Raw genomic sequence first — 26606 nt, forward strand, 5'->3', positions numbered from 1 at the left:
GCACTTTTTATTTTTGAAGTATTTTATTTAGGATTTCAGGATGCTCTTTATGGAATATAGTAGCCATACAATACTCAAAATTTAAAGAAAAATGGTTTGAAAAAAAAACAAAACTTGCTTTTCCCCACAGCAATACATCTGCTATCCAAGTTGCTTCTCTACTCACAAAAACAAGAAGACAAAAGATAAAGAATGCATCTAATGGTGCCCCAGCAAATCAACATCCTTCATCTGGAGAAAAAGTTTAATATCAAGCTCAGCTGCTATTGGAATGAAAGCAGCATCACATTTTTAATATATTTCCAGGCACATCCTGAAATTTTACCCAACTGCGGTGCATACTGGCTTATTGGACCAAAAATAGGATGTATTCAACCTGGAGCATCCAGTGAACAAAGACTAAAAAAAAAATCAAACCACAAACACTTAGATCAGCCTTCTCTAACCTGGTGTCTCTGGAGTACATAACTACTCAGTGCAGGTATGGCTGGGAATAAGTAATTAACCCATCACTTCTGAAGGATTCTAGCAACTCTGCAGCTCAACAAATTTATAGCTAGGAATTGTACTTAGTTTTGACAGACTAGATCTAAGGATGCAGTGATAACAAGAAGTATATTTTTTTCAGAGATGAGGTTATGATTGATATTTAGAGCAGAGTATGTCTTTCTTTGCTTAAAACGGGTGTCCAAGTTTGGCAACTTTAAGACTTGTGGACTTCAACTCCCAGAATTCCCCACAAACATGGGTGGTTGGGGAATTCTGGAAGTTCAAGTCCACAAATCTTAAAGTTACCAAGGTTGGACACCCCTGGCTTAAAGTCTGAAGCCTATTTTAGGGATTATGTTACAACTTTATTGTGCTTCCCTTATATGAATTGTCAATTTACCACCAGAATTAAACATTCAACATCAGGAGCTAAAAAAAGGGAGATTAGGAATCTATAAGCATTTCCGACCTAACTCAACTTCTTAGCAGAAGAATTCACACAATCAGAAATGTAATGGATAGTCTGTTAGAAAAGCTGATCACTCCCAGATGAAGTCTGCCTATGTCTAAATCTCCAAGTTACTCCAGAAAACATCAGTCTAGAGTAAAAGCAATTGTCGGCATTCGTATCTGAAGTTTTTCTTGGGAGAAGAATCCAGCTTCAATCCAAGGCATACTATGTTCTCAACATTTACCTCAGAGTGGATTTCAATATGTCTAACTTTTAGCCATTTCCACTGGATTTTAGAGATTTGCTATAAGCCCCTAGCCCTTTACCATGTACCTGTGGCCCAACCAATCTGGGGGAAAAATATGACTGGTGTAAAAAATAATTCCTTTAAGTCTATTCAAGGATAGATTCACAAATTATATCAGACACTGGAATCGCAGATGCTGGTCTGTCTTTTCTGGCGAATGTCTCCATCTACTGTTAAAACAAGGGCACCTTAATTTCAACTACATCAGACAAATCTCAGGCTTATGAGGATGTTAATGCCAACTATTTCACCTTTAATAGGGCTTCTGAAAGCCAGTGTAATCTCCTTTGGGATTTCATAAAAAATGGGCTAGTGCTTTCTACTCAAGACACTTTTCCATCTTTGTTCGTGGAAATCCCAAAAGGAAAATCCCTCCATTTCGTGGTCAGGCGAACACCCCCGTGCTCAGGGGCTGGTACCCGCTGCTTTCCTTCTTGCAGGCCAACACGCAGATCCCAAGCATTCCAAAAAACTGAAATGAAAAAAACCCAAAACACTGTAATTAATCTTTCGGTCTGCGTACATAGCACCGAAGGGAATATCTGTAAGTCAGGGTTGAACTGTGGGGTCCTTGATGCTTTCTGAGCTTGGCAGCTTTTCCTGCAGACATTTCGCTACCAAACTAGGTAACATTATCAGTGCTACTGGTTTCAAATGTTCCTTCTAGAATTCTAGTTGATCAGCATCACCTGTATTGAAGTGGAGGCCTCTCTGTAAAATATTGTGTTCTGCAGTAGATGGTGGATGGCTGGACACGTTGACCACCCATTCAGACTCCGGGGCCTCCTTGATTCTGGGGTTTAGTTTTAGGTAGCACTGATGATGTTACTTAGTTTGGTAATGAAACGCCTGTCAGGAAGCCATCAAGCTCAGAAACCACAAAGGACCCCATTCTTGGCAACCTTTACAGAATTTACAGTTTGTATTTGTATTTAATTTTATTTATATGCCGCCCAATCCCAAAGGACTCAGTTTGAAAACAGATTGCTCTTCTCTCAAATCTGGCCCTTAATAGTCTCTCCACCACGATTAATTTTCATTCCTGTGTCTGTCAAACTCAGTTTTGCCCTTCTGAGTGTCCTCTACAAATTCTGGTTTATAGGTAGTCCTCAATTTATGACCAGTTGCTTAGCAACCATTTTAAGTTCGGACAGACCTCCCTTGGGGGGTGCTCACAACCTAGATCTGAAGTTCCAATACTCCCCTGCAGTCCTGTGACTGCATGTGCACGACACCCATTTATTCCAGTTTGGGGCTAAACTGTCCCAAAGCAAACCAATGGCTTGTTAACCGTGGTATTTGCTTAACTATTGTTACATAAAAGGTTGTAAAATCAGGTTGGTCACATGAATGACCTGTTTTATGACCATCTGTCAACATCCAGCTTGAGAATCCAAATAAAACTCCAGGTTCATTCCATTTCCGAAATTCTTACTGTTTATTGAATACACTGCATGGTTTTGTCAAAGCAAAACTAACTCTGGGTTCTAAGCAAGCCTTGGCTACATGTAGCATAAATCATGATTTATAAAGTAAATACTGCCTCAACGCTGCACTTCTGGGTTTCCTTAAAAAGCCCCTGGCTATTTGTGGATTATGGCTATTTGTGATTACTCATCATGGAAGATCCAAGCAAATACTTAATCCATTTCATAATTGGCCCTGGAAAGACACATACTAGGTTAGAAAAGGCAAAGATAGAAATGTAACTGAATGATTATTGCTTAAACATTCGAAGGGAAGAGAAGAGCCCGTGGAATGTTCCACTTAATCTGGAGGGTGGAGTTTTGTCTTTTCCAAAGAGCAAATGAAAACAAAAAAACCCGTTAGAATCAAAAGAACATGAGCGGAGACTGGCAGGATTAGACCATGTTTCTCTAGGGATCATCTGGACTGCAGCAAGCCTCCAGGATCACCACCATTTGGACAGAAACAGCCAATTTTGGGTATTGTTGTTTTTCCTTTTTTTAAAAAAAAACCCCAACAAATAAAAATGGGAATGAAAAGAGGAGACCATTCGGATTGAAAAGTGGATTGGAACAATTTGGGGTCCGTCGTACAGCCCTTTCTTTGCAGTCCCCAGATGTCCTTTACTATAACCCAACTGAAAAGCAGCTTCAAACTTGGCCATCACATACCTTCACAATGGCAAAAGCTAAGACAACAAGCATCGCGTAGTTGAACAGGTCACGGAGATCCACAACCTTTTCACAGCCCTGGAGTGAGGGGAGACAACGGGGAAGAACTGATTATATAAGTTCAAAGAGTTTTGTAGAAAAGTTCAAGAGTTTTGTGCAAAACAAGAACTTGGTAGAGATAAGGACACAAAGGCCTCTGGACCTGCCCAGAAGTTCATCTAGTTCAGGGGTAGTCAACCTTGGCTCTTTTATGACTCGTGGACTTCAACTCCCAGAATTCCTAAGCCAGCACAGTCATAAAAGAGCCAAGGCTGACTACCCCTGATCTAGTTCAATGTTTTCATCTTTGACAACTTTACGATGGGTGGACTTTAATTCCCAGAATTCTCCAGCCAGCCATGAGTTGACGTCCACTCATCTTACATCCCAAAGATGCTTTTTTCACGAGGCAACTGGACCTTGTTTTTCTTTGAAGACGTTTTGCTTCTCATCCAAGAAAACAGAGCTGAAGAAGCTTCTTAGATGAGAAGCAAAATGTCTTCAGAGAAAAGCAAGGAAGTCCAGTTGTCTCTTGAAAAAGCACCTTTGGGACAACCGTGACCTGGATGATGACTGAGGATCAACACAGACTCTCATTTTAAAGTTGCCACGGTTGAGAAACCCCGATCTAGTCCATTCTCTTATTTCCCACAGTGGCCAATCAGAGGCCTGATGATGGACTTTAGTGAGGAGGTGGATCCCCAGGAGGGAGGGGGTGCCTTCCAGAGGGATAAGAGGCAACTCAGCCCAGATGTTACCCCGTATGTGTGATAGAAAGAGGATGAACACAGCTCCACCCCAATAACCCCCAGAGAATATTGTAGATGCAGATAACAGAGTCCCAAGTCTTTCAAGATTTTGTCTATCACTGTGAGAACAACAAAGAACTCAGCTTGGAAGATCCCCATGTGTCATTCTTGGGTTTAGATTATTCTATTCCTCTCAAACAAAGTGGATGAAACCCCATCTTGTGGCAGTTAATGATAATATGCATTGGTTTCATCAGCTCAATCCATAAATATGAAAGGACAGGCAGACAAGAGTTTTCTTCAAATTACTTTGTAGGGAGAGGACTCTCCAAGGTGCTTTTTCAAAAGGCGACTGGACTGTGTTTTTTGTTTTTTTCCCTGGAGGAGGAAGAAGACATTTTGCTTCTCATCCAAGAAGCTTCATCAGTTCTGGCTGAATGATGGGGGGAATTGAAGGATTAGTTATGACAGGAGGTATTATATTCTTTGCAGTCAGATATATTATAAGATTGCAAAGAAATATAATCCTTCCACACACACCCAATGAACATCCTGTTGGAACCAATACTTCCATTTCCCCCACCACCACCACCGCCATCTAGCCAGAACTGATGAAGCTTCTTGGATGAGAAGCAAAATGTCTTCTTCTTCCTCAAGGGAAAAAAATAGCAACAGCACTTAAGACTTATATACTGCTTCACGATGCTTTATAGCACTCTCTAAGCAGTTACAGAGTCAGCATATTGCCCCTAACAATCTGGGTCGCGATGTTACTGACCTCGGAAGGATGGAAGGTTGACCCATCAAGATCAAACTCCTGGCAGTGGGCAGAGTCAGCCTGCAATACTGCATTTTAACCACTGCACCACCACGGCTCTTAAAAATATGGTATAGCTGCCTTTTGAAAAAGCACCTTTGAGACAGACATGACCTAGATGACATCTCCACATACATGTATTGAACTAGAGCAGGGGTGTCAAACTTGCAATGTCACGTGACATGTCATGACGTATCATGACTTTTTTTCCAGCAATGGGGTGGGCGCGGTTTCGCCATCCGGTCCGCGGGCCGGCAGTTAGACACCCCTGACCTAGAGGAATTTTGTACATGGAACAGGAAACATATATTCCAGAATAAGATAAGTAAAGACAGCCAGCATAGGCAAAATAAATAAATAAATAAATAAAAATAGGAAGCTGGTTCATACAATTTATGTTCTTGGATCTACCACTTTGGTCCTACTCAAGCAAATCCTGAGTGCTCTTACTTGTGTGTTGAGAAGCTCCTGCTCACTTAGTCGTCCTGTGCAATTCTTTATAGCCGGGCCTTGCTTGCAGCAGCTCAGAGGAACAGTGTGGTTGCCTGCAGTGTTGAACCACTGGGTACCAATCCAATCGGTGTAGTTTTGGACTCCGCAACACTGAAGCTGGAAGAGCAGCAATTGTGGTTAGAAGAGGCGCATCCACAATTCAGTTCGTTTACCTTTGAGGCTTTGAGGGCTCATCCCTGGAGCTTCTCCAGAAAGTGACACCCACCAGATGGGCCAGGATGTCAAGTCCAAGAATTCCTTGCATCTGGACAGGGCCACGTAAGGAATGCTCAATAAGAGCCACAACACAATAGATTGATTCTCTTCATCCTTGGGGAAACACCTCAATCAAGTTTGGAAATTGGCAATTGTGTGTTGTGGAGACTCCTGCCCAGATACAGTATACTGGAGAACTTTCCAGAAATATCAAACTATTGATGCTGATGCTTCACAATGAAAAGAAAAAAACCTGCTTCAACTTGCTCTTCCCTTGTGATGTTTATGTGGGCACAACTATGTAATTTTTTGGCAATAATACCAAAGTTGTTTTCCTTGCCTCCTTCTTGCCTAGCCTTTATTTTTCAGAGCCTCCTAACTAAGGAACAAACAGACTTTTACCTTTCCTCAGTTTCATTAAAGATTCAACCACATTCTTTGTTATGTTCTGTGAAAGATTAATCCCACTGATGAAAACCCAATACGTACAGTGACTAATCTCTGAATTAACTCTTTAAATAGAGTATCAGCACTGTGTAACTAATTTTTGGAACAAGAATGTATTGAGAATGTTATGATTTTCACATGATGAGGAAATACTTGTTTAAATGAAATCACTATTTTGGAAGCAAAAAGATCTCATTTGCAACACTAACAGATGAGATCTTTCATACCGAGCCATTCATCATGACACTAAAACGATCAACCTATCTGCTGAAAAAAAAAAGATACTAAAATGGAATATATTAATTAAAAAAATTACAACCAAAACCTATTGAATATTTTATACTGTTAACTTCAGCTGAATGTTGCAAAAATAAAGTGAAAGGATTAAATAAATTTATACCCAAGGATGGCCTTATATTTGTGAACTGGGCAAAATAGTTTTGGCTCAGCATACAATGTGAATCGGTCCTTCTAAGTTATAAACCAAGCCTAAATTTTGGTGAGTTGTGGAACTTTAGCTGGCTACTATTTAGTCAATAAGCCTTGGATTAACCAGGTCTTAGCAAATTGGTGTCCTTCCAATATGACGTCCTCCAACTTGGCTGGGAATTCTAGATCCAACGCCTTGGAAAGCAAACAGGTTGATAAAGCTGGCTTAGCCATTGTGTTTAATTAATCCCCAGCTGCTTTAGAGAACTCTGAGGGGCTGATAAGGAAATGCAGCATCTCAATCTATTCAAGACTTTCCCATCATTGTATATAACACACCTACGACCCAGAAGCCATCAGCATTTGCCCTTCCAAGCAGGAGGGAGGGTGTTTTTCCAGCACTCAGATAAAGTCTCTTTTTACTTATTTTTTTACTTATTTTTTATGCCACCAATCTCCCCTACAATGTGGGTCAGTCTGTCTGTCTGTCTCTCTGTCTGTCTATCTATCTATCTATCTATCTATCTATCTATCTATCTATCTATCTATCTATCTATCTATCTATCTATCTATCTATCTCTATCCAGCTGCCTGTCTATGTCTCTATTTCTATCAACCTTTTGCTCTCTCTCTCTTTCTCTCTCTGCCAGTCTCTATCCATTGCCCGTCTGTCTCAATTTCTATCAACACTTTGCTATGTATTTCTATCTATCTATCTCAGCGGTTCTCAACCTATGGGTCGCGACCCCATTTGGGGTCAATCGCCCATTTTTCGGGGGTCGCCAAAGGCGGCGATCCGCCATTTTTCGCGGTGCCGTGCACGCGCACCGCGCATGGGGGTGCCGCCGCGCATGCGTGCCGCGTATGGGGGCGCCGCCGTGCACGTGTGCCGCACATGGGGGAGTGCCGCGCATGTGTGTTGCGCATGGGGGCGGCACCTTGCACGCGCGCCACGCGTGGGGGGGCCGCCGCGCTTGCGCGCCGTGCATGGGGGGCCCGCCCCCATGTGCACGGCCCGGCGCATGCGCAGAACGTTTGTGTGACGGGGGTCGCCGTCACACAAACGTTGAGAAGCACTGATCTATCTGTCTGTCTGTCTGTCTGTCTGTATTTCTATCAACCTTTTGCTATCTTTTCTTTCTTTCTCTCTCTCTCTCTCTCTCTCTCTCCTTTCTGTCTGTCTGCCTGCCTACCTTCCTTCCTGCCTACCTACCTTGTGCAGCACACCCCTTATATGGGACTAAGCCAGGGTCATCAGGAGAAGGGGTCAGAAAAAGTCAAAATGACAGCCGCAGCCATGAGATCAAAGGCCCGGCTGGTTTTTGGGGCAACATGGCTATCACCTTTTCTTGCCTCCCCCTCCCCACGGACATTGCTGCTCTGGGGCCTTGTGGGGGCAAAGGAGACGGTCTCCTCGTGCGCTATGACCTCTCATCTTGTTCAAGCCACTACTGGGTCTTTATGTATTTTTTGGAGATGGGGATTAGCAAAGCTTCTCCAATCACCACCTTAGAAAAGATTACAAATAAAGTAGTGAAAGATCAGGGTCAGGGATCACAATTCTATTCTACCTGAGAGGACCTGGTGTTTTAGCTTAATTGCAACAGAACTATTATCAGCAATGCTTTCGGTACATGGAAAGGATCGAGGTGCACACAGGTAGTCCTCAACGTATGACCACAATTGAGCCCAAAATTTATGTTGCTGACTGAGACAGTGGTTAAGTGAGTTTTGCCCCGTTTTACAACCTTTCTTGCAACAGTTATTAAGTGAGTCAGTTGTTAAGTTAGTAACACTGTAGTTAAGTGAATCTGGCTTCCCCCACTGACTCTGCTTGTCAGTCTCAAAAACGGAGGCTCTGCAACCGTCACAATTAAGTTGCCAAGCATCTTAATTTTGATCACGTGACCATGGGGATGCTACAAAGTGTGAAAGTGTGAAAAACGGCCCTGTCACTTTTTTCAGTGCCTCTGTAACTTTGAACAGTCGCTAAATGAACTGCCGTAAGTCAGGGACCACCAGTGTTACTGTCTCTACTTACTTTGCAGCGGATGTGCTCTTTTTCTTTTATCGAGGGCTCACAGATCTACGCTTCTCTGCTATTTATGTTGGTTGACCACAATTCAATTGTTCTTTTTAAAATGTATATTTCTACCCCAAATCCAATTCAAAATCCAGTTTTCTGTTCTTAAAAACAAAACCGCCCCCAAACTAGGGAAATTGCAATCAGAACAACATATAGCAGAAGAAAAATGCATTCCTATTTCCAACACCAATGTCGTCCTATCAGGAATCGAGACACAAATGCTAGCCCAAAACCAGTTTTCCTACCTCCCGCTGCAGGTAATCTACACTCTGAGAGTTTTCTGATTTTCCATTGTAGGCTGCAAAGGATTTCGACAGAGAGTCATGGAACTCGGCTGCGATCTGTGGCAAGAAAAGAAAGGCACCCAGATTGTTATTACCTCACATCTTTTCATCCATCTGAAATGCAACGGAAAGCATCAAGCCTTAAAAAGGCAAGATTTGCATATCAAATAATAGCACCACTAAACAACCAGGTTTTGCTGTCCTTCTCTCCAGGTGCAAATAAAAGGTTTAAGCCCCAGTGACCCAATTTAAAAAAGCAACACATGATTATTTAACCACTGAATCTCAGGATTCCAAGTTGTTCTAGTCTGTTAGTCCATCTATGGGCGCCAGCGGTTAAGACGTTGGCCTTGCTGGCTGGAAAGCCGACAGCCCAAGTTTGAGACCCGAGCGCCACGCACGGGGTGAACTCCCACCCTCGCCCCCAGCTCCTGCCAACCGAGCAGTTTGAAAGCATGCAGATGCGAGTAGATAAACAAGTAATCCACTTTGGTGGGAAGCTAACAGTGCTTCGTGAGGTTGTGCTGGCCACATGGCCACCGAAATATCTTCGGATAGCACTGGCTCCGTGGCCTCGAAATGGAGATGAGCACCGCTCCCTATAGTTGGCAACAACTAAGGGAATAAAATCTGCAAGGACTCCTTTTTTTTAGTCCGTTTATATCTTTCTTAAATTCTTATCTAGCTTTTTGCTGTTTGTATTTCTTAGTTCACTTTTTTCAGGGTCCATATAGCTTTGAACTCATCATTAAGTGACTGGCTGCAAGGAGAGGATGACCTGTGGTTGTTTCATTACCTGGATATTTTCACTCACCTTTCCTCTGTAAATAAATCCAAGCACAAAGACGGCTATTTCTGCCGTGAAGATCAGCAGGATGATGACCAAGAACTGAAGAAAGAAAAGAAGACTTAAGAAGCAGAGACACATCTGATCTTCCCCAGATGTTGCCAACAAACCAACCTTTGGAAGATTTGGCTGTTCTGTGGACAGATCTACCCTCTTTCAAGATGTGTGGAATTCTGGGAGTTGAAGTCCACACATTTTCAAGTTGCAGGCAAAAGGGTTTTTTAGACATTTTGGCATGATGGAATTAACCCTCAAGCTAGCAGACCAACGTCAGGGGTTTCTGGAATATTTGAATCTCATAATTTACTAAAAAAATATCCCTTCCTACTAGGGAACCGTAAGAGTCCAGGAACGGAGGGACTGGGACTGGGATCATCGCACTGCCCACTTCCAGCATCACCTTCATGCAATGGTGCTATTATAAGCGGGGGGCCCAGCGCCAGGCCTTATTCTTACCACTCCTAGCCCAATCTTGGATTCACGGAGGGTGGCACAGCAGCCAAGTATGCCAATGACCAGCATGACCAGAGCAACGCCAATGATGATGATGGGGGGCAAAAGAGCATCTCGGTTCTGGAGAAAAGAGTCGTACTCCTTGTAAGCGTTGAGGATGTGTGCGCCGACGTAGAGGAGTCCAGCTGCTGCACCCTTTAAAAGATAAGGAGATGGTTTCAAAGTGTAATCCAATCAATCGGCTTCAGTTAGGAGATCTTCTATCCCCCGACCTCCTCTATAAACCCTATGGACTCCTTCCAACAGGATCTGATACAAGATTCACCCTAGATTCCATGTCGCTGTCAGCCACCCAAAGTGCAAGCAAAATCTAATTTATATTTATACTTCTATACCAGTGATGGCGAACCTTTTAGAGACCGAGTGCCCCAAAACTGCTTCTGCCCCATCCCGCCCCTCCTCCGCCCCATCCCACCTGCTCTGCCCCGCCCCCTCCCCGTCTGCCTGCAGGGCCACTCATTACTTCCACGGCCCGCCACTGATCGCCTGGGCAGCCCAGCAGCGCCATGGTGGCCACACCATCCACCCGCACCACAAAGCATCAACTGCACATGACAGGGTGTGAGGGCGGAGTCTTGTCCCCACTGCCCGGCTGCCATGTCTTTGGCTGTGCTGCTTTGCACAGGTCACACTCAGGGGTGACTCTCCTCCAGGGGAGCTACTGGTGAGGGGGCCACAGGGGGAGGGGGGCTGGGGCAATGGCGTGCATGCCCACAGAGAGGGCTCTGAGTGCCACCCCTGGCACGCGTGCCATAGATTCGCCACCACTACTTTCGTATTGTATTACTGTGTGGTTTGGAGGTATTACTGTTTTGGACAGGAAGGCTGTGCAGAGTGGTGAGGACAGCAGAAAAGAGTATTGGTAGTTCATTTCCTTCTATCCAGGACATAGAATATAAGCATTGCTTGACCAGGGCCCGCAGGATTGTCTGGAACGCTACACATCCTCTCCATGACCAGTTTTTGTTGTTGTTGTTGTTACCTTCTGGGAGGAGGTGTCACAGTATCCGAAGCAGAACAACTAGATTCTGTAACGGCTTTATATCACTCAATACAATACTGAGTCAACTTTGTTAACTCTTGACTCTTTTTTTTGCTACATATTCTAAATGGTCTGTGATACACACACACACGCACACACACATATAGGAATCATAATTCATTTTATTTACCTTGTTATAAAAAAAATTCTCTGTCATCTGGGTAGAGTTGCCTGGAAGTTGAGTCATGGCAGGAGGACTTCTTGAAGCCCAGAGGCCATGAGTCAATTTCCACACCTGGATATGAACTGAGTGTGAGAAGAGAGGTGTGGGGTTCTAAGACATTAGCCACAGATGTCCCTACTTCTCTTGCTGAGAGCGCCAACCCTGCCAATGAGCCACACAGAGTCACGTCCTTTGACTGACAAAGTGGTCAGATGCCTGAAGAACGATGGGGCAGCAGAAAAAGGCTTACTCAACCGGCATTTGAGCCAGGAGGTTGAGCGATTGACTGGTTTGCCCTTACCTGCTTCTTCCTAGGGCTAAGAGAAAGTTACTGGTCCATGGTCACCCAGCTGGCTTTGTGCTCAAGGTGGGACTAGAACTCCCAGTCGCTCAGTTTCTAGCCTGATATCTTAACCATAACAAACTGGCGCTCCTAACTTGAAATTCTGCACATACGCTGAATTTAAACCTATAACCCGTTTGTACTAACTCAAGAGCAGTACTCGGTACCAAGGGATGGGCAACTACGGCCTCTTTACGACCTGTGGACTTCAGCTCCCAGAATTGCTGAGCCAGCATGGAATTTGGGGAGTTGGTGTCCACAGGTCATAAAGAGGCCATAATCCCCCCCCCCTCCACCACATACATTCTGGTAACCAGTTCTGAAAAGTGGCAGAGCAAAGTGGAATATAAGTAAAAATATTATTCAAAAAAGGCGTTGCGATGTCAGAATTGGAAATACTGGAAAAAGGATGAGGAAGAGCCTGTTTTTCAAGTCCACTCACATCTACGGAAACTTACCAGGGGACTTTGAGGCCCCCACCATTACAAGCTGGTTGTTGAGGAGACCAACTGGTGCAGAGAACGTCAGGGCACCGTGTGCCTGATGTTTTCTGAGGAAAGGCGTGATTTCATCTAATGAGTGAAGGGATGCCTGGGTGAACAACAGATAAAACTCTTGACTATTAATCACATCCAAAATCTAAACTGAAAAGATCCTTATGTCATGTGAGGCAAACTCATGTGGTGCAAATCATAATTTGTCACTCCCTTAAAAACCGAAAATTTTCCTCCTCTGCGTAGTTATCTTCAAGACTCTAGCAGGGGGGTGGACTAGAAGACCTCTAAGCTCCCTTCCAACTTGGTTATTCTGCTTTGCACATTAGCTTCACTGAACCCAAGGAGACCAACACAATGTGTACCTGGCCTACTAAGGGTCAAATTATACTACTGGTCCTTCCGTTTCAGCTATTAAATTATGATCACAGCTGGGATCAGAATTTCTGCTGCTAAGGAAGGCAGTTGCTAAGTCACTTGCGCCCGATGTTACAACCTCGCTTATCATTATTAAGAGAATCACTACAGTTGTTAAGTGATTCATGCGATGGTCATTAAGTGAATCCAGGTCCCCCCACCTTGACTCTGCTTGTTGGAAGCTGGCTGGGAAAGTCCCAATGGCAATCACGTGATCCCCCCCCCAATGATCATAAACACATGATCATAAATCCATGGCTCTTGCCAAGTCCCATGGCTAGTGTCAGCCAACCTACCCAAGGATATGGATAGAGGTAGGGGTGTGTGTGTGTGTGTGTGTGTGTGTGTGTGTGTGTGTAAAAGAGAGACAGAGCACTGTGGCCAGTATAAAATTTGTTATTTTAAATTCACTGGGTCTCCATGTACTCTAATGAACCGTTTGTGCCTTAGTGTTCAGTTGAAAGGATTTGAATGTGGCTGTTAACCAGGGCTGTGTGAGTGACCATAAGCTGAACCTGGGAGCTTGTAACTGTATAACAATGATAATAACAGAGGTGGAAGGGGCCTTTGAGGTCTTCTAGTCCAACCCCCTTTAACCACAGCTAAAAGATGTGGTCTAATGACTGGGCTCACTTACCGGTAGTTCTCGACTTACAGCCTTTCATTTAGTGACCATTTAAGGTTATAGCAGCACTGAAAAAAGTGACTTATGGCCATTTTTCACACTTACGACCATTTCAGAATCCCCTGGTCATACGATCAAAATTCAGATGCTTGGCAACTGGCTCTTATTTATGACGGTCGCAGTACCATGTGATCCCCCTTTTGCCACGTTCCGACGAGCAAAATCCGTGGGGAAGTCAGATTCATTTAACAACCATGTTACTAACTCGCCTGTAGTGATTCACTTAATAACTATGGCAAGAAATGTCATAAAAGGGGGCAAAACTCACTTAACAACTGCCTTGCTTAACAACAGAAATTTGGGGCTCAACTGTGGTGGTAAGTTGAGGACTGTCTGCCTCCTTTTCACAAAATCTTGCCTGAGGAAGAATCTTACAGGGCTGGAAAGCTTGCACATTCTCCCTCACTGGTTCCTTGGAAGAGGTAGACTCTGGATCCTCTTCCTCCCGTGAACCAACTTGATTATGGTTGATTTTGGGAAGAATTTTACTGACGCGCGGGTTCCAAAGGAAACCAAGTGCTGATGCCACTGGAGCACTGGCATTCTTGACCGAAACGGCAGATTACTTGTCTCATTTTGTGGTTGCAAGATAGAAAACAAAACCAGCACCTGTGTACGTTGCTGAAACTCAAGAATGCATCTGCGTTGTATCTACCTACATTTTTCTACTGAAGCTTTACCCACAACGTATGTTGCAATCCTGCAGACGTTCCCAACGTCCTCGTGGCTGGTAGAGTGCTGTGGACAACATCAAGTCGGGCGAAGTGATCAAATGAATTGTTGGTTCATTTCTTGGCATCTCCAGCACTCATGTAGTTTCTTCATGGTTCTTGATTACAAGCACACTCAAGACTTCTGATATCTTAAAAACGGGGTCTTCGTATCAAGGGGTTCGATGAGAACAAAAAGGCTTAAAGGGGCAGAGCAGATCTGATGACCCAAAGTTTTGAAATCCGGGTCCCCTTTGGACCCAGAGATGCTGATGTACTCTTAATCTAACTTTTAGCAAAAGCTGTTTGTTGACAGCACTTTGCCAATTGGTCTGGCAAACATCCAGAAGTTCCTCTCCTCGTGCAAGCCTGGGGACAGCTTTATGAAGATCCTTGAGCATATGCTGAGGTCAGAAGAAACCCAATGGCTGAAGTACAATATTCATTTATTTAGTGGAATAGTGGATTAGTGGAAACTCATCAAGGAGAGAAGCAACCTATAACTAAGGAGAAACTTTGTGACAGTGAGGACCATTAACCAGTGGAACTACCTGCCTCCAGAAGTGGTGAATGCTCCAACACTGGAAGTCTTTAAGAAGAGACTGGACAGCCATTTGTCCGAAATGGTATAGGGTTTCCTGCCTGAGCAAGGGGTTGGACTAGATGACCTCCAAGGTCCCTTCCAACTTTACTATTATTATTATTGTTATTGTTGTTGTTATTATTATATCCCACCTTTATTGTTTCTACAAGTGACTCAAGGCGGCGGACATATCCAACGCAGCTTCTTCCTCCTATTTTCCCCACAACAACCCTGTGAGGAGGGCTTGGCCAAGAGAGGAGACTGACCCAAAGTTGCTCGGATGGTTTTCTAGGGCTGAGGTGGGGTAGGGACTGAAAAGCTTTCTGGTATGGTGCCTTAACCACTAGACCAAATACGCCAAGATGGTTATCCTGGGGTTTGCCATAGCTCCTCTGCGTTTGTTAAGAAAGAAAGTCAACTGCAGCTCTGCCATCGTGGTGTCCTCAAGAAACGGCTGCTCCCGTTTCCTACCAACACGGATCCTGGAGATGGCGGCACTAGCCGTCTAGTTCACACGGAAGCCGATTCTCCTCTTTAACAAACAGCCAAAAAGAGGCACATTAAAAAGCACGACTTGGTGTCATGGACTGTGGGAATGGCCTTGGGAGAGTCACAGAGGGTGGACCACTGGCCTGTAAAAGATACAGGTTGTCCTCGACTTATAACAGTGCATTTAGTGACTGTCCTAAGTTACAACGGCACAGAAAAAAGTGACTTATGATTGTTCTTTTACAGTTGCACCACTGCAGCACCCCCCTGATCACACAACGCTTGGCGACTGGCTCCTACTCACAATGGCTGCCGTGTCCCGGAATGATGTAATTTGTCTTTTCGGACCTTCTGACAAGCAAAAGTCAAAAGCCAGATTCACTTAAAAAACGTGTTACTAGCTTCACAAGTGCAGTGATTCACTTAACAGCTGTGTCAAGAAAGGTCGTAAAACAGGGCAAAATTCACTTAACAGCCGTTTCACTTAGCAGCAGAAATTGGGGCTCAATCGTGCTCAGAATCACATTCGAGGATGACCTGACTGTCCACCCCTAGAAGGAAGGAGAGCAGAGACGTTTTGGAAGGGACCCCCCCACCCCAGTTTTCCAGAGAGTAAAACGAGAGGAGGGGAGAAATACTTTTCGTCTTGCAAAAATTCTGTTAACGTGAACCGATAATAAGGACAGAATTAGTATTCCTGGCTTTGTTTCTTTCCTGGGCTACCTTGCAGGGTTAAAATTTAGAACAAAAGAGATACGGGCAGTCCTCGACTTACCCCAGTTTGTTTAGTGACCGTTCAAAGTTACAGTGGCACTCCAAAAAAGTGATTTATGACCGTTTTTCACTCTTATGACTGTTGCACCATCCACACAGTCACGTGATTTATATTTGGATGCTTGACAACTGGTCCATATTTATGACGGTCGCAATGTCCCGTGGGGGTCACATGATCCCCTTTTGCAATCTTATGATGAAAGTCAATGGGGGAAGCAAGAGTCACTTAACAAGCATTTTACTAACTTATCAGTGAATCCCTTAACAACTGTGGCAAGAAAGGTCGTATAATGGGGCAAACCTCACTTAACAAATTTCTCACTGAGCAAGAGAAATTTTGGGCTCAGTTGGGGTCGTAAATGAAGAACTGTTGACGCTTTACCAGCCCCATAAAAGTATCCAGAAATGGGGCTTTCCTCTCTTGACTACCTGCAATGAGGCACGTGGGTGGGGAAGATCCATCTGAGGACGCTTACTCACAATTTCCCATTTCTAGCCCAAGACAACGTACTGTGTAGTTATCTTTAGGCTACTCCCCCTGTGTTGAACTCAAGACGCTTCTCCCTTTTATAAATCAAGAATTGTTCAGCTGAGGCAGTTTCCTGCGGTTCACGTTCACGTCAATTCCTCACACCAAGTCTTCCCTCTCTTCTTATAATTATGGAAACTTTATGGGGAAATCTGGCTGTGCAGTCATCCCTTCTGCTGCAAAAGCTCATTCAGTAAATGCCTTCAGTATTTCTTGCTGTGAAATGGGACACCTATTTATAGGATTAGGAGATGTAATTTAACTGAGCTCTGCTACAACTTAATAAGCTAGTTATACAAATTAGAAAGAATTAAGTAGGATTCCAGCGCTTTAACCAAGGTTTTACCGGATGTTGCGGCAAGTTGCTTCCTCTGCCCAACATAATCTTTAAGAAGAAGAAGGAAAGGCAAGACTTCCACACGCTGCTTTACAGACACAGAATAACTAATGCCAACTCACAGATAATCCTCGGTTTATGACCATAACTGAGTCCACAATTTTGGTCGCAAGTCACAAGAGTTGTAAAATAGATCACTACGTGGTTGTGCCTAATTTTATGACTTTTGCAACGGTTGTTAGGTGAACATGGCGGTTCTAAAGCCAGCAACACAGTCCTTAAGTGAATGCTCTGGGCGTTAAGCAAATCCACCCTTAAGCAAACGGTTGCTAAATGAACTCATTGTTCACTATAGGGTGATTTTTGCAGGAAACCAGAAGTAATGACCAGTTTTAGGCAAAAACAATATAAACTGTGATCTCATGACCCTGGGACACTGCAAATGGCTGTGAGTGCGGGCTTGTTGCCAAGTGCCTGAAATGCGATCACATGACCTCCAATGGATGGTTTGCAAGCTGGAACTCTGAATTCGGGTCATCCCATTTTGGGGTCCATCATAGCTTTTAATGGTTGCCAAGCAACCAAGTGGAGGATTGCTTGCAGTGGGGCAACAGTTTTCCTTGTTGTATAGTACAAGCAATTTTCCTATCAATTTTGATATCAATACAGTATTGCATTTTCCCGCAGCTTTTTAAAAAATAAATAAAACCTTTTTATGGTGTGTCTGGATTTGAAGAAGCCTGAAAATTCAGCCATCTTGAAATTAGTTGACAGAATGGGAAAAATATGTGCGACTGTTTGCATATTGTTGCAAATCCCTTCCTGTGGTTTTGTTTTACATTTTGTGAGAATCTAGGCACCTTGGAAAGAAACAAAACTGATTGTCGTAGGGTGCTGTGGAAAAATATATGGGCTCATGTGACTTCTGCAAGGATTATGATTGTTGCTATGGACAGCAATTAAACTTTCTCCAATTGGGTAGGGCTTATTTACACAGGGCAACTCTGTGTGTGTCAACCATCGGGCCTACCCACACGAAGCAGGAGGCTGGTCCGTTCTGGGCTTGGCAAAGCCAGAGATCACTTCTACAGAGAGTCATCAACTTATTAACTATTTGTTTAGCGGCCATTTAAAGTTACAATGGCACCGATTCACTTAACAACTGCAGTGATTCATTTAACAACCGTGGCAAAATGGTTATAAAATGAAGAGCAGCTCACTTAACAACCGCCTTGCTTAGCAACAGAAAATCTGGCTCCCGTTGTGGTCCTAAGGAGAGAACTGTCTGTACCAGACGGGTGTTGTCTTGTTCCTACACTGACCCCCAAGGTCCCTTCCAGCTCTATTCTACTCTAAACAGTTATTTAAAATTTTCCTCTAATATTGAACAGTGTTTAATTTTCCACTTCAAATACTGCCTTAGCAATGCCCCCAATCCAAAACAATGGTGCAATCACATTCCTGTTAACCCACAGTACAAAGGACACTTTGCCAGTTTATTCTTCCACTAGGTAAAAGATTACTGTTGTTTTTCAGCAAAGATGCATTCAGGGACCACTTACAGAATTAATAACAGCATATAAGTCACCTGCTTTTACTTTCAGTATCAAATACTGAACTATCAGTCAATCTAGTCAAAGACAATTTCTGGATATAGAAACATATTCGAGATGAGAAGACTTATAGCACACTAAAAATTACTAAAATAAATGTAAATCTGTTGAATGTGAACTACAAAGAATCCATGGATTTAATTTCGTCCAGGAATGTTACCATGAAAAAAATGCTTGACTAATCATATTGAATTCTTACATGATCCATGAGTAAATTTACAGAGATTGAAAATAATTATGCTTTTCTTCTAAAACATCTGTGGCTGGGCCATATAAATTCAGGAATGCAACCTGTGGCTCACCTATTTTGACAATATTATACAGTGACATCCATCTGATATTTCTCCTTCAACAAACAGCTTTAAAAAGCTAATAAATAAATTAGCCACTCCTCCTGTATTATTTGGAAGTACCACTTGGAGAATTCTCTTCCACTCAAACGTTGAGTAATACCTGCTTGTTTTTAGGGAATCTCCTACAGAAAAGCAAGAATTCTAAGAGCTACAACACATCTACAACCTGCCGAGTTTCAGAAATCTGGACTTGATCCAATTTTAATTCAATTCATTCAATTTCAACCTGACTCCAAAGTGACTCTGGGAGGTGCACAGTGAACTCAAACAAAATGGAAAACACAAAATAGCGTTATAAAAGAAAACAAGAAGCAATGGCGAGTCCAGCTAACAATATGCAAACCTTGAAAAAAAAATCTGACAGGGCCAAACTACTTAATCCATGGCCTAGGATAGTGATGGCGAACCTTTTAGAGACCGAGTGCCCAACCTGCAACCCAAAACCCACTTATGCATCATCGGGTGCCTGGTGGGTGTGGTCCATTGGCTGTGTGTGGCCCACTGGGTGGGCGTGGCTACGGTGGTAACGGCAGACTGGGTGGGACTAAAAAGTTCAATTAATCAATTCCAACTTCGCAAGATCTTTTTTTTCCCCACGAGAAGTTGAAATTGACTGATTGATTGAACCGTTTTTTTTTTTGTACACGGCGGCCAAGGCCTAAAGCGAAAAGGTTTTATAAAGCCCAGCTGAAGGCCTAAGAGTGGGGCAACGGCGCGCGTGCCCACAGAGAGGGCTCTGAGTGCCACCTCTGGCACCCGTGCCATAGGTTCGCCACCACTGGCCTAGGACAGGAGTAGGCAACCTTGGCTCTTTTATGACTGGTGGACATATTCCTGAGCCAGCATGGCTCAGCTTAGAAACCTCTCCCTTCCCCTCAGCATGGCTGGCTCAGGGATTCTGGGAGTTGAAGTCCACAAGTCATAAAAGAGCCAAGGTGGGCCTACCCCTGGCCTAGGATAATTGATTTCCTAAAATTTCTTTCCTTCTTTCCTTCCCTTTCTTCTTTCCTTTCATCCTTTTTTCTCTTTCTTTCTTTCTTTCTTTCTTTCTTTCTTTCTTTCTTTCTTTCTTTCTTCCCTCCCTCCCTCCCTCCCTCCCTCCCTCCCCCTCCTTCCCTTCCCTTTGTGGAATGTAGATAATAGTGTATTCAGAATGCAATTTCAGTTTGAAATCTGGAGCAGTTCCAATCCAAGCTAAGATGGATTTTTCCTTGTTAAATTCCCATCTTTTAAATCCCATGCTAACAGAGTGGATGCGATTCTTTCTTCTGGAAACTTCACCATAGAGCAGTGATTTAAATTTAACTTGAAAAAGAGAAGTAGATGTGGAAATTGCAGAACTACTTGGTTTAGTTCCTTTAATGTAGGCATCTTTGCACCATGATGCAGTGGCACTGTGAGGGAGGGCTGCTGTGCCATCGCACACTCTGATCGGGTTGAAGATGAACAATGCTGTGGTTGTAAAGACCTGCCTTGTGCCGGAATATCAAAAGCAGAAGCTTAAAGGCGCCGAGCCTTCCACAGGCTTTGCCTCAGAAGTTCATGAATCACAGAGAAGATGAGAAGAGGGAATTTTTTCATAGCTCAGTTTCCCTTTTAAGCGTGAACAATTCAAGCAGAGCAGGGAATGTTCCATGGAGACCCATGTGCAAGACCAAGCCTTCGGATCTGGCACATTGTCCCTGCAGAGTTGGTCTGGACCTCCCTCCTTTTAGCAATGCTTCTCCCATCCTGCCCTGCAAAGGCATCTAGAAAACAAGATCTTCTTTGTAATTCCTGCCTGGCTGGGGAATTTTCATCAAGGAAGGAGAAGAAGAAGACAAAGAGGCAGTTGAATAGAAGCAAAGTGTCCCTAATTAAGGAAATACAAATATGGTCCCACTGCATTCTGCATTTATCAGCCCTGAAGGTGACACTTGCCCTGTTTGGAGCTACATAATTTAAGGAGGTCTTAGATAAACCGGAACAGACTCATAGAAGAGAGAATGAGAGGAACAAAGGCAGGCTGGAAATTGAAAGCTAAGAATATTTAGCTTTGAGAAAAGAAGGAATATGATAGTGCTCTAAACACCCTGAAGGGGTGTCAAGTTACAGAAAAGATAATTCCCATCAATGACGAGAGAAAAATTCAGTTCCTTATGGAGGAGGTGGCAGTCTCCCTGAATTTGGATTCCTACACTGAACAAAAAATGACCAAGTGAGAGTAAAACTCCATCCTAATTTTGGGATGTAGAATATTTATATACCCCAACCCCAAGTTGTGAGAGAGATCCTCCGTAGCTAATGAACACAAACTTTCACTGACACCATAGACCAGTTGTTCCTCAACCTTAGCAACTTTAAAATGAGTGGACCTCAACTCCCAAAATTTCCTATCCAGCATGAATTCTGGGAGTTGCAGCCCATGTGTCTTAAAGTCGCCAAGCTTGAGAAACACTGTCATAGACACACAATGACAAATATGAGCTTCCTTTCACTCCCGTGTGAAAAATAGTCCATGCGTGCCTTAGTAACCCAGCACAGTTGAACTCAGTTCCAGAGAATCCACAGAGATCCCATCCGCAATATTTATTTTAGCCCCCAGTGGAAGATAAATGATATGTATTGGATCAGTTATATGTCAGTTGTACCATAAAAACACAAAAATATAAATTGACAGACAAAAGTCAGGTTCCAAAGATTAAAAAGAGAGCCTACTAATAATGGTTTCAAAAACTGCAATGACAATCTAGAGAAGTTAGAATGGCAAAGCGTGTCTGGGGGATTCTGGGAGTTGAAGTCCAGATGTCTTATAGTTGCCAGGGTTGAGAAACACTGCTGTAAGGAATTCATGAACATCCCAGATGTTGATACAAGAGTTCAGTCCTGAGCCACCTGGCACACTTTTAATGGTTATAAGGTTCAGCAAATATTTTTTACCCACTGTGGAAAACCCTACATTTGGTTTTCTCTGCCAAAAATGAAAACCAACCCTTGGCCGAGCATCTGAGGTTATTCGGGAATTCTGATTCTGAGAAACAGCCCCACGGCCTGCAGTCCCAATAGAGCAGATGTGGTCTTCACCACGGTTGTCAAAGACGACGCAGATGTTGTGGGCAGCCACTGGGAAGATGGCAGTGAGATCAGCAAAAGATGCATCCTGTTTCTCTTTTAAAAGTCAAGCCATCTTTGAGTCATCATGCTTGATTTCTGATGAATTTTCTTGATGAGGAAGTGCTTTGCCATTGCCTTCCAAGATTTTTTATTTCAACTTTCCAGTTTACAACTTTCCAGCTCCAATCCCGAAAGTAACTGGATCCAATCCAGGTACCTTTCTTGGACCCAGCCCAAGTCAACAACTTGTGAGCAGCCTTGGGGGAAATGAATGAGCAATCCAACAAAGGTGCCCAAACTGTGATTTCCTCTTCATAGGATATTTTGAGTTTTTCACTCCCATAACTTTCTTTCTTCATGCAGTTTGCCTGCCTCATTTGTGGAGGTTAATTTGGCAAAGGATATCAACAGAGACATAAGTTCCTTCTGCAAGTTTTCAATCGATGCAGAAGGAACCTATCCTAGAAGGTTATCTAGCCGGTTTAGAGCTAGATAATAACCCATTCTTACTCAACTTGCTGGCTGAGAATTTCAAGGACAATTGTTCAAGACACTTGGAGAGGGTCAGCCAGATTAAAGAAGACTGGCATAGTGGTTAGAGTTGTGACATGCTGAAGAAATGACAGAATATTTCCATTCATTTATGCCAAAGGCAATTATTGTATATACTGTTGTCTTGATGCCATACAGCAGTTGTGGCAAACCTATGGCACGCATGCCAGAGATGGCACTCAGAGCCCTCTCTGTTGGCCAGCGGCAGCAGGTCCATAAGGCCGCCACTGCCGCCCGGAGCAGGAGCCCCACCCAGCACAAAGAAGGCGAAGCAGCCAACTAGCATTTTACATGCGTCCATGCGCACATGGGGCCATGAGCACACACGTACTGCAAATGGGGCAGGTCTAGTGCCTGTGTGATACTCACTAGCCCTGCCCCGTTCTTGTGTGGTGCAGCGCCTTATATCTGCAGCCTGCAGCATGGCGACAGCCGTTTTTGCGCCTTGCAGCATGGTGGTCCATTTTTGTGCGCCCGTTTTTTGCATGCCAGAGGCGGCACTCAGAGGTGCCTCCCTGCCCCCCCCCGAGGGCACCACAATGTTAATGCGGCCCTGGCACTTTGCAATAAATAAGTGGGTTTTGGGTTGCGGTTTGGGCACTCGGTCTCTACAAGGTTCACCATCACTGGAATACAGAATAACATTGGTCCTGCTAAATGGCACCAGCACACTTTACTTCCCAATGCTCCTCACCATTGCCAGGGGACCACTGGAGCTTCCTGTGTATCAATATACGAGGACCATACGTTAGGAAGCCCTCTTGTAACGGAGGAGTTACAGAACTGAAAGCAGAGGGAAACTAATATACTATCAACTGACATAAATAACAATAAAATCTGCTATTCCTTATCTGGAGATTTGGGCTCTTTGTTAGAATCATAGAGGTGAAGAAGTCCAATTTATGAGCAACTATTCACACATTCTTCTTCCTTATTCCCAAAGTCATTTCTTCCACAATTGTGCTGTACAAGCTTATACGATTTACCCTTTGTGACAGGCACTGATTCATCATCACAACTTCTCCAGGAGTTCAAGGAAACACACACAACAGACAGTACCACTGTATTTTATCCCCCCAACATCCCGGGGGGTCCATTGGGTTGGGAGAGCCACACCCCCTGCGCCAAAAGCCCAAAATCACCCCACGCAATCCACAGTGTGGTCAAGAATTGGGACTTAGGTTTCTCTACACAGCTGGCTGGGGAATTCTGGGAGTTGAAGTCCTCCTATCTTAAAATTGCCAAGGCTGAGAAACCCTGCGTGTAGGGCCCTTATTCTGGAAAGCGGAACTTGGGTTCCTAATGACAAAGTATTTCTCTTCTTCACTCTTCCGAATGGAGAAGTAATCCTGGATTGCAGACAAAAACCTGCCCCACCTGGACTCTGCTGCCAAGGAGCAGAAGAAGAACTGTATGAGGAGGCCCCCATCCCCTAACCCGGTTTTTCAGAAGAAGCTTTCTTAAGCAAATGGGTGTTCACTAAAGCAGGGCTTTTCAACCTTTTCACCCATTGTGCCACTTTTAGGATATGGCAACATCCGAGGACCACCAGTCGCCTAGCAAGGTCTCAAAAACTTGATGACCAAAAAAAAAAAAAAAAAAAAAAAGGAAAAAAGTGATAAAGTACAGATTTGCTTAGTGACTGTTCGAAGTTACAATGGCACTGAAAAAAGTGTGGTAAGGCCACACTTGGAATACGGCATCCAGTTTTGGTCACCACGATGTAAAAAAGAGGTTGAGACTTTAGAACAGTGGTTCTCAACCTGTGGGTCGGGACTCCATTTGGGGTCGAACGACCATTTCACAGGGGTCGCCAAACAACACAGTCCACCATTTTTTTCCCCCTTCTCCTTAGCTGTGCTACTCCCTTTTATTCTACTGGCTTTTGAAAGCCAATAGAATAGACTCTCTTGAATAGAGTCTAATTCTATTGACTTTCAAAAGCCAGTAGGAACGGTCCAGGCTGTCTCTGCCCTGCTGAGCCCGCCAAAAATCCCATTCTGCAAACAGTGCTGTACCAGTTGAGTAGTCCTCGACTTACGACCGGTTGGGGGTCGAGGCATTAAAAAGGTTGAGAACCACTGCTCTAGAAAGAGTACAGAGAAGAGCAACAAAGATAATCAGGGGACTGGAGGCTAAAACATATCAAGAACGGTTGCTGGAATTGGGCATGTTTAGTTTAACGAAGAGAAGAATGAGGGGGGACAGGATAGCAGTGTTCAAAGATCTCAGGGGCTGCCACAAAGAAGAGGGAGTCAAGTTATTCTCCAGAGCCCCTGAAGGCAGGACAGAAGCAACAGGTGGAAACTAATCAAGGAGAGAAGCACCCTAGAACTAAGGAGAAACTTCCTGAAAGTTAGAACAATTAATCAGTGGAACAGCCTGCCTCCAGAAGTTGTGAATGCTCCAACACTGGAAATTTTTAAGAAGAGACTGGACAGCCATTTGTCCGAAATGGTACAGGGGGTTGGACTTGATGACCTCCAAGGTCCTTTCTAACTTTATTATTACTATTATTATTATTATTATTAAGTGCCCTCCAAGCCACAGCCGAGCAAGACAGCGCCCGGCGGTGCTCTTCCTCCTGTCCAAGGTTTTCATTGTTGTGCGCATTTCTGTTGAGGATTGGCAGCAGGGGGGGGTGTTTGGTTTTTATTTCCCCCCCCCCCCGTCTGCTGGGTGGTTGCAGCAGGTTTTGGTTACTTCACATGATTGTGGGACACTGTGACCGTCATAAATATGAATCAGTTGCCAACCGTGTGAATATAAATCACAAGACCCTGGAGATGCTGCAACATTCCAGCTGATCGGTGCTTCTTCTGGGCTCAGCAGAAGCGCCAGGATCAGTGCTGAACTCCAGATGAAGCCTGGTGCTGATCCTGGCACTTCCGCTGAGCCCTGACAGCCCTGCAGCTCCAGCTGTCTCTCGCTCAGGCTTGTGCGGTGCTGCCACCGGTTCAGCTCATCCCCCCCCCCGCTACCACTTTTCTGGGATGGTCGCGTATCTACCGCAAGTGGTACCCGTACCACAGGTTGAAAAGCCCTGCCCTAAAGGATGGTAGTACCAATATGGGACTTTTAGCTCTGAACAGCTAGGTCTTGCCCCTAAACCAGGGGTAAGCAACCTTGGCTCTTTTATGATTTGTGGACTTCCCAGAATTCCTGAGCCAGCAAAGCTGGGAGTTGAAGTCCACCAGTCATAAAAGAGCCAAGGTTGCCTATCCCTGCCCTAAACGATATAAAATTTCAGTTGCAACAGAAAAAAGCCAAAAATCAGTTTATACCCCAGACTGCATCTAAAGACTACGTTCATAATTCTGATTTAGCCACGGAACTGGGTTTGCATAAAGTACGACAAACTAAGGTTTACAAGCCCCAGTGGCCATTTTCAAACAAAATCCTGAGCCAGAATCCCAGGATTACAGGGTGGGGGAGCGTGTGAACCAGGCCAGCGCATTCCCATCTTTCGAGGCTAAGCTCCGAGTTAAACTTGGCAGAAAAACTTTCTAATTCTGAGCAAAACTTGGAGTAAGTCTTCCCTTCTTGCAAGCCGCCACCCTGTTCGGTTTTCTTGCCAAAACAACGCCGGTTGTTGTTCGAAGCCCCGGCCGTCCTCCGCCCGGTCGTAGCAGCGTGTAAATCATCTCAAAGGAGGGGCGGGAGCTTTCGGAGACTTACCCAGAAGATGAAGCTGATAAAGAGCAGCACGCTCTTGGACACGATCACGCCCAGGTCCATGCCGCCCTTCCGAGCCTTTCCCGAAGAGGAAGAGAGGAAAGGGAATGAGAAACGCGCTGGGTCCTCCGACCAAGAAAGTCACCGGCTCTGGCCGGGGCAGCGACTGTCCTGAGCGCGCCCAGTTTATCACAGCAGCTCCTCCGAAGTTGCGACTTCCTGGACGGTGAAACCCGAAACTTTCCAGTAACTTCACCTCCCTCCCTCCCTCCCTCCCTCCGCCCTTATTTTGACTAACCAGGCTACCGCAAACACGCTAAAACAGCTGCACGACAAAAGGGAGGTACCGAACCGTTCCTAATAGCGGGCTCCCCAAAATGGCTTTTCTGCTAGCAGGATCTTCTCCTCTCATTCAGCCTGGTGCAAACGGCCCAAGACTGGCTGTGTTCA

At 44.4% G+C, this 26606-nt stretch overlaps 1 protein-coding gene across 1 annotated transcript; it reads right to left on the bottom strand.

Moving 5' to 3' along the window:
• Positions 1–4: 4 nt before the first annotated feature.
• Positions 5–26393, bottom strand: LOC120297638 (tetraspanin-36-like). Its single transcript, XM_039320487.1, has 7 exons — positions 26160–26393; positions 10248–10439; positions 9759–9833; positions 8906–9001; positions 5441–5599; positions 3386–3463; positions 5–1719 (listed from the first exon to the last, which is right to left on the bottom strand). Exons 1-7 carry the CDS (start codon positions 26217–26219, stop codon positions 1633–1635), a joined length of 747 nt encoding a protein of 248 aa, XP_039176421.1. The 5' UTR covers positions 26220–26393; the 3' UTR covers positions 5–1632.
• Positions 26394–26606: the final 213 nt, after the last annotated feature.

The sequence above is a fragment of the Crotalus tigris genome, unplaced genomic scaffold (assembly GCF_016545835.1).
Source record: "Crotalus tigris isolate CLP2741 ecotype Arizona unplaced genomic scaffold, ASM1654583v1 scf7180000023652.331455, whole genome shotgun sequence".
In the NCBI taxonomy this organism is placed as follows: domain Eukaryota; kingdom Metazoa; phylum Chordata; class Lepidosauria; order Squamata; family Viperidae; genus Crotalus; species Crotalus tigris.

Bases quoted from the DNA above. Each gene is read 5' to 3' on its own strand.
- LOC120297638 (XM_039320487.1), bottom strand. From the start codon at position 26,219: ATGGACCTGGGCGTGATCGTGTCCAAGAGCGTGCTGCTCTTTATCAGC. The intron at 5,600-8,905 runs GTAGGAAAACTG...CTGCTCTTCCAG, and splicing joins TAGATTACCTGCAGCGGGAG to CTTCAGTGTTGCGGAGTCCA. The intron at 1,720-3,385 runs GTATGTGATGGC...TTTTCATTTCAG, and splicing joins TAGCTTTTGCCATTGTGAAG to TTTTTTGGAATGCTTGGGAT.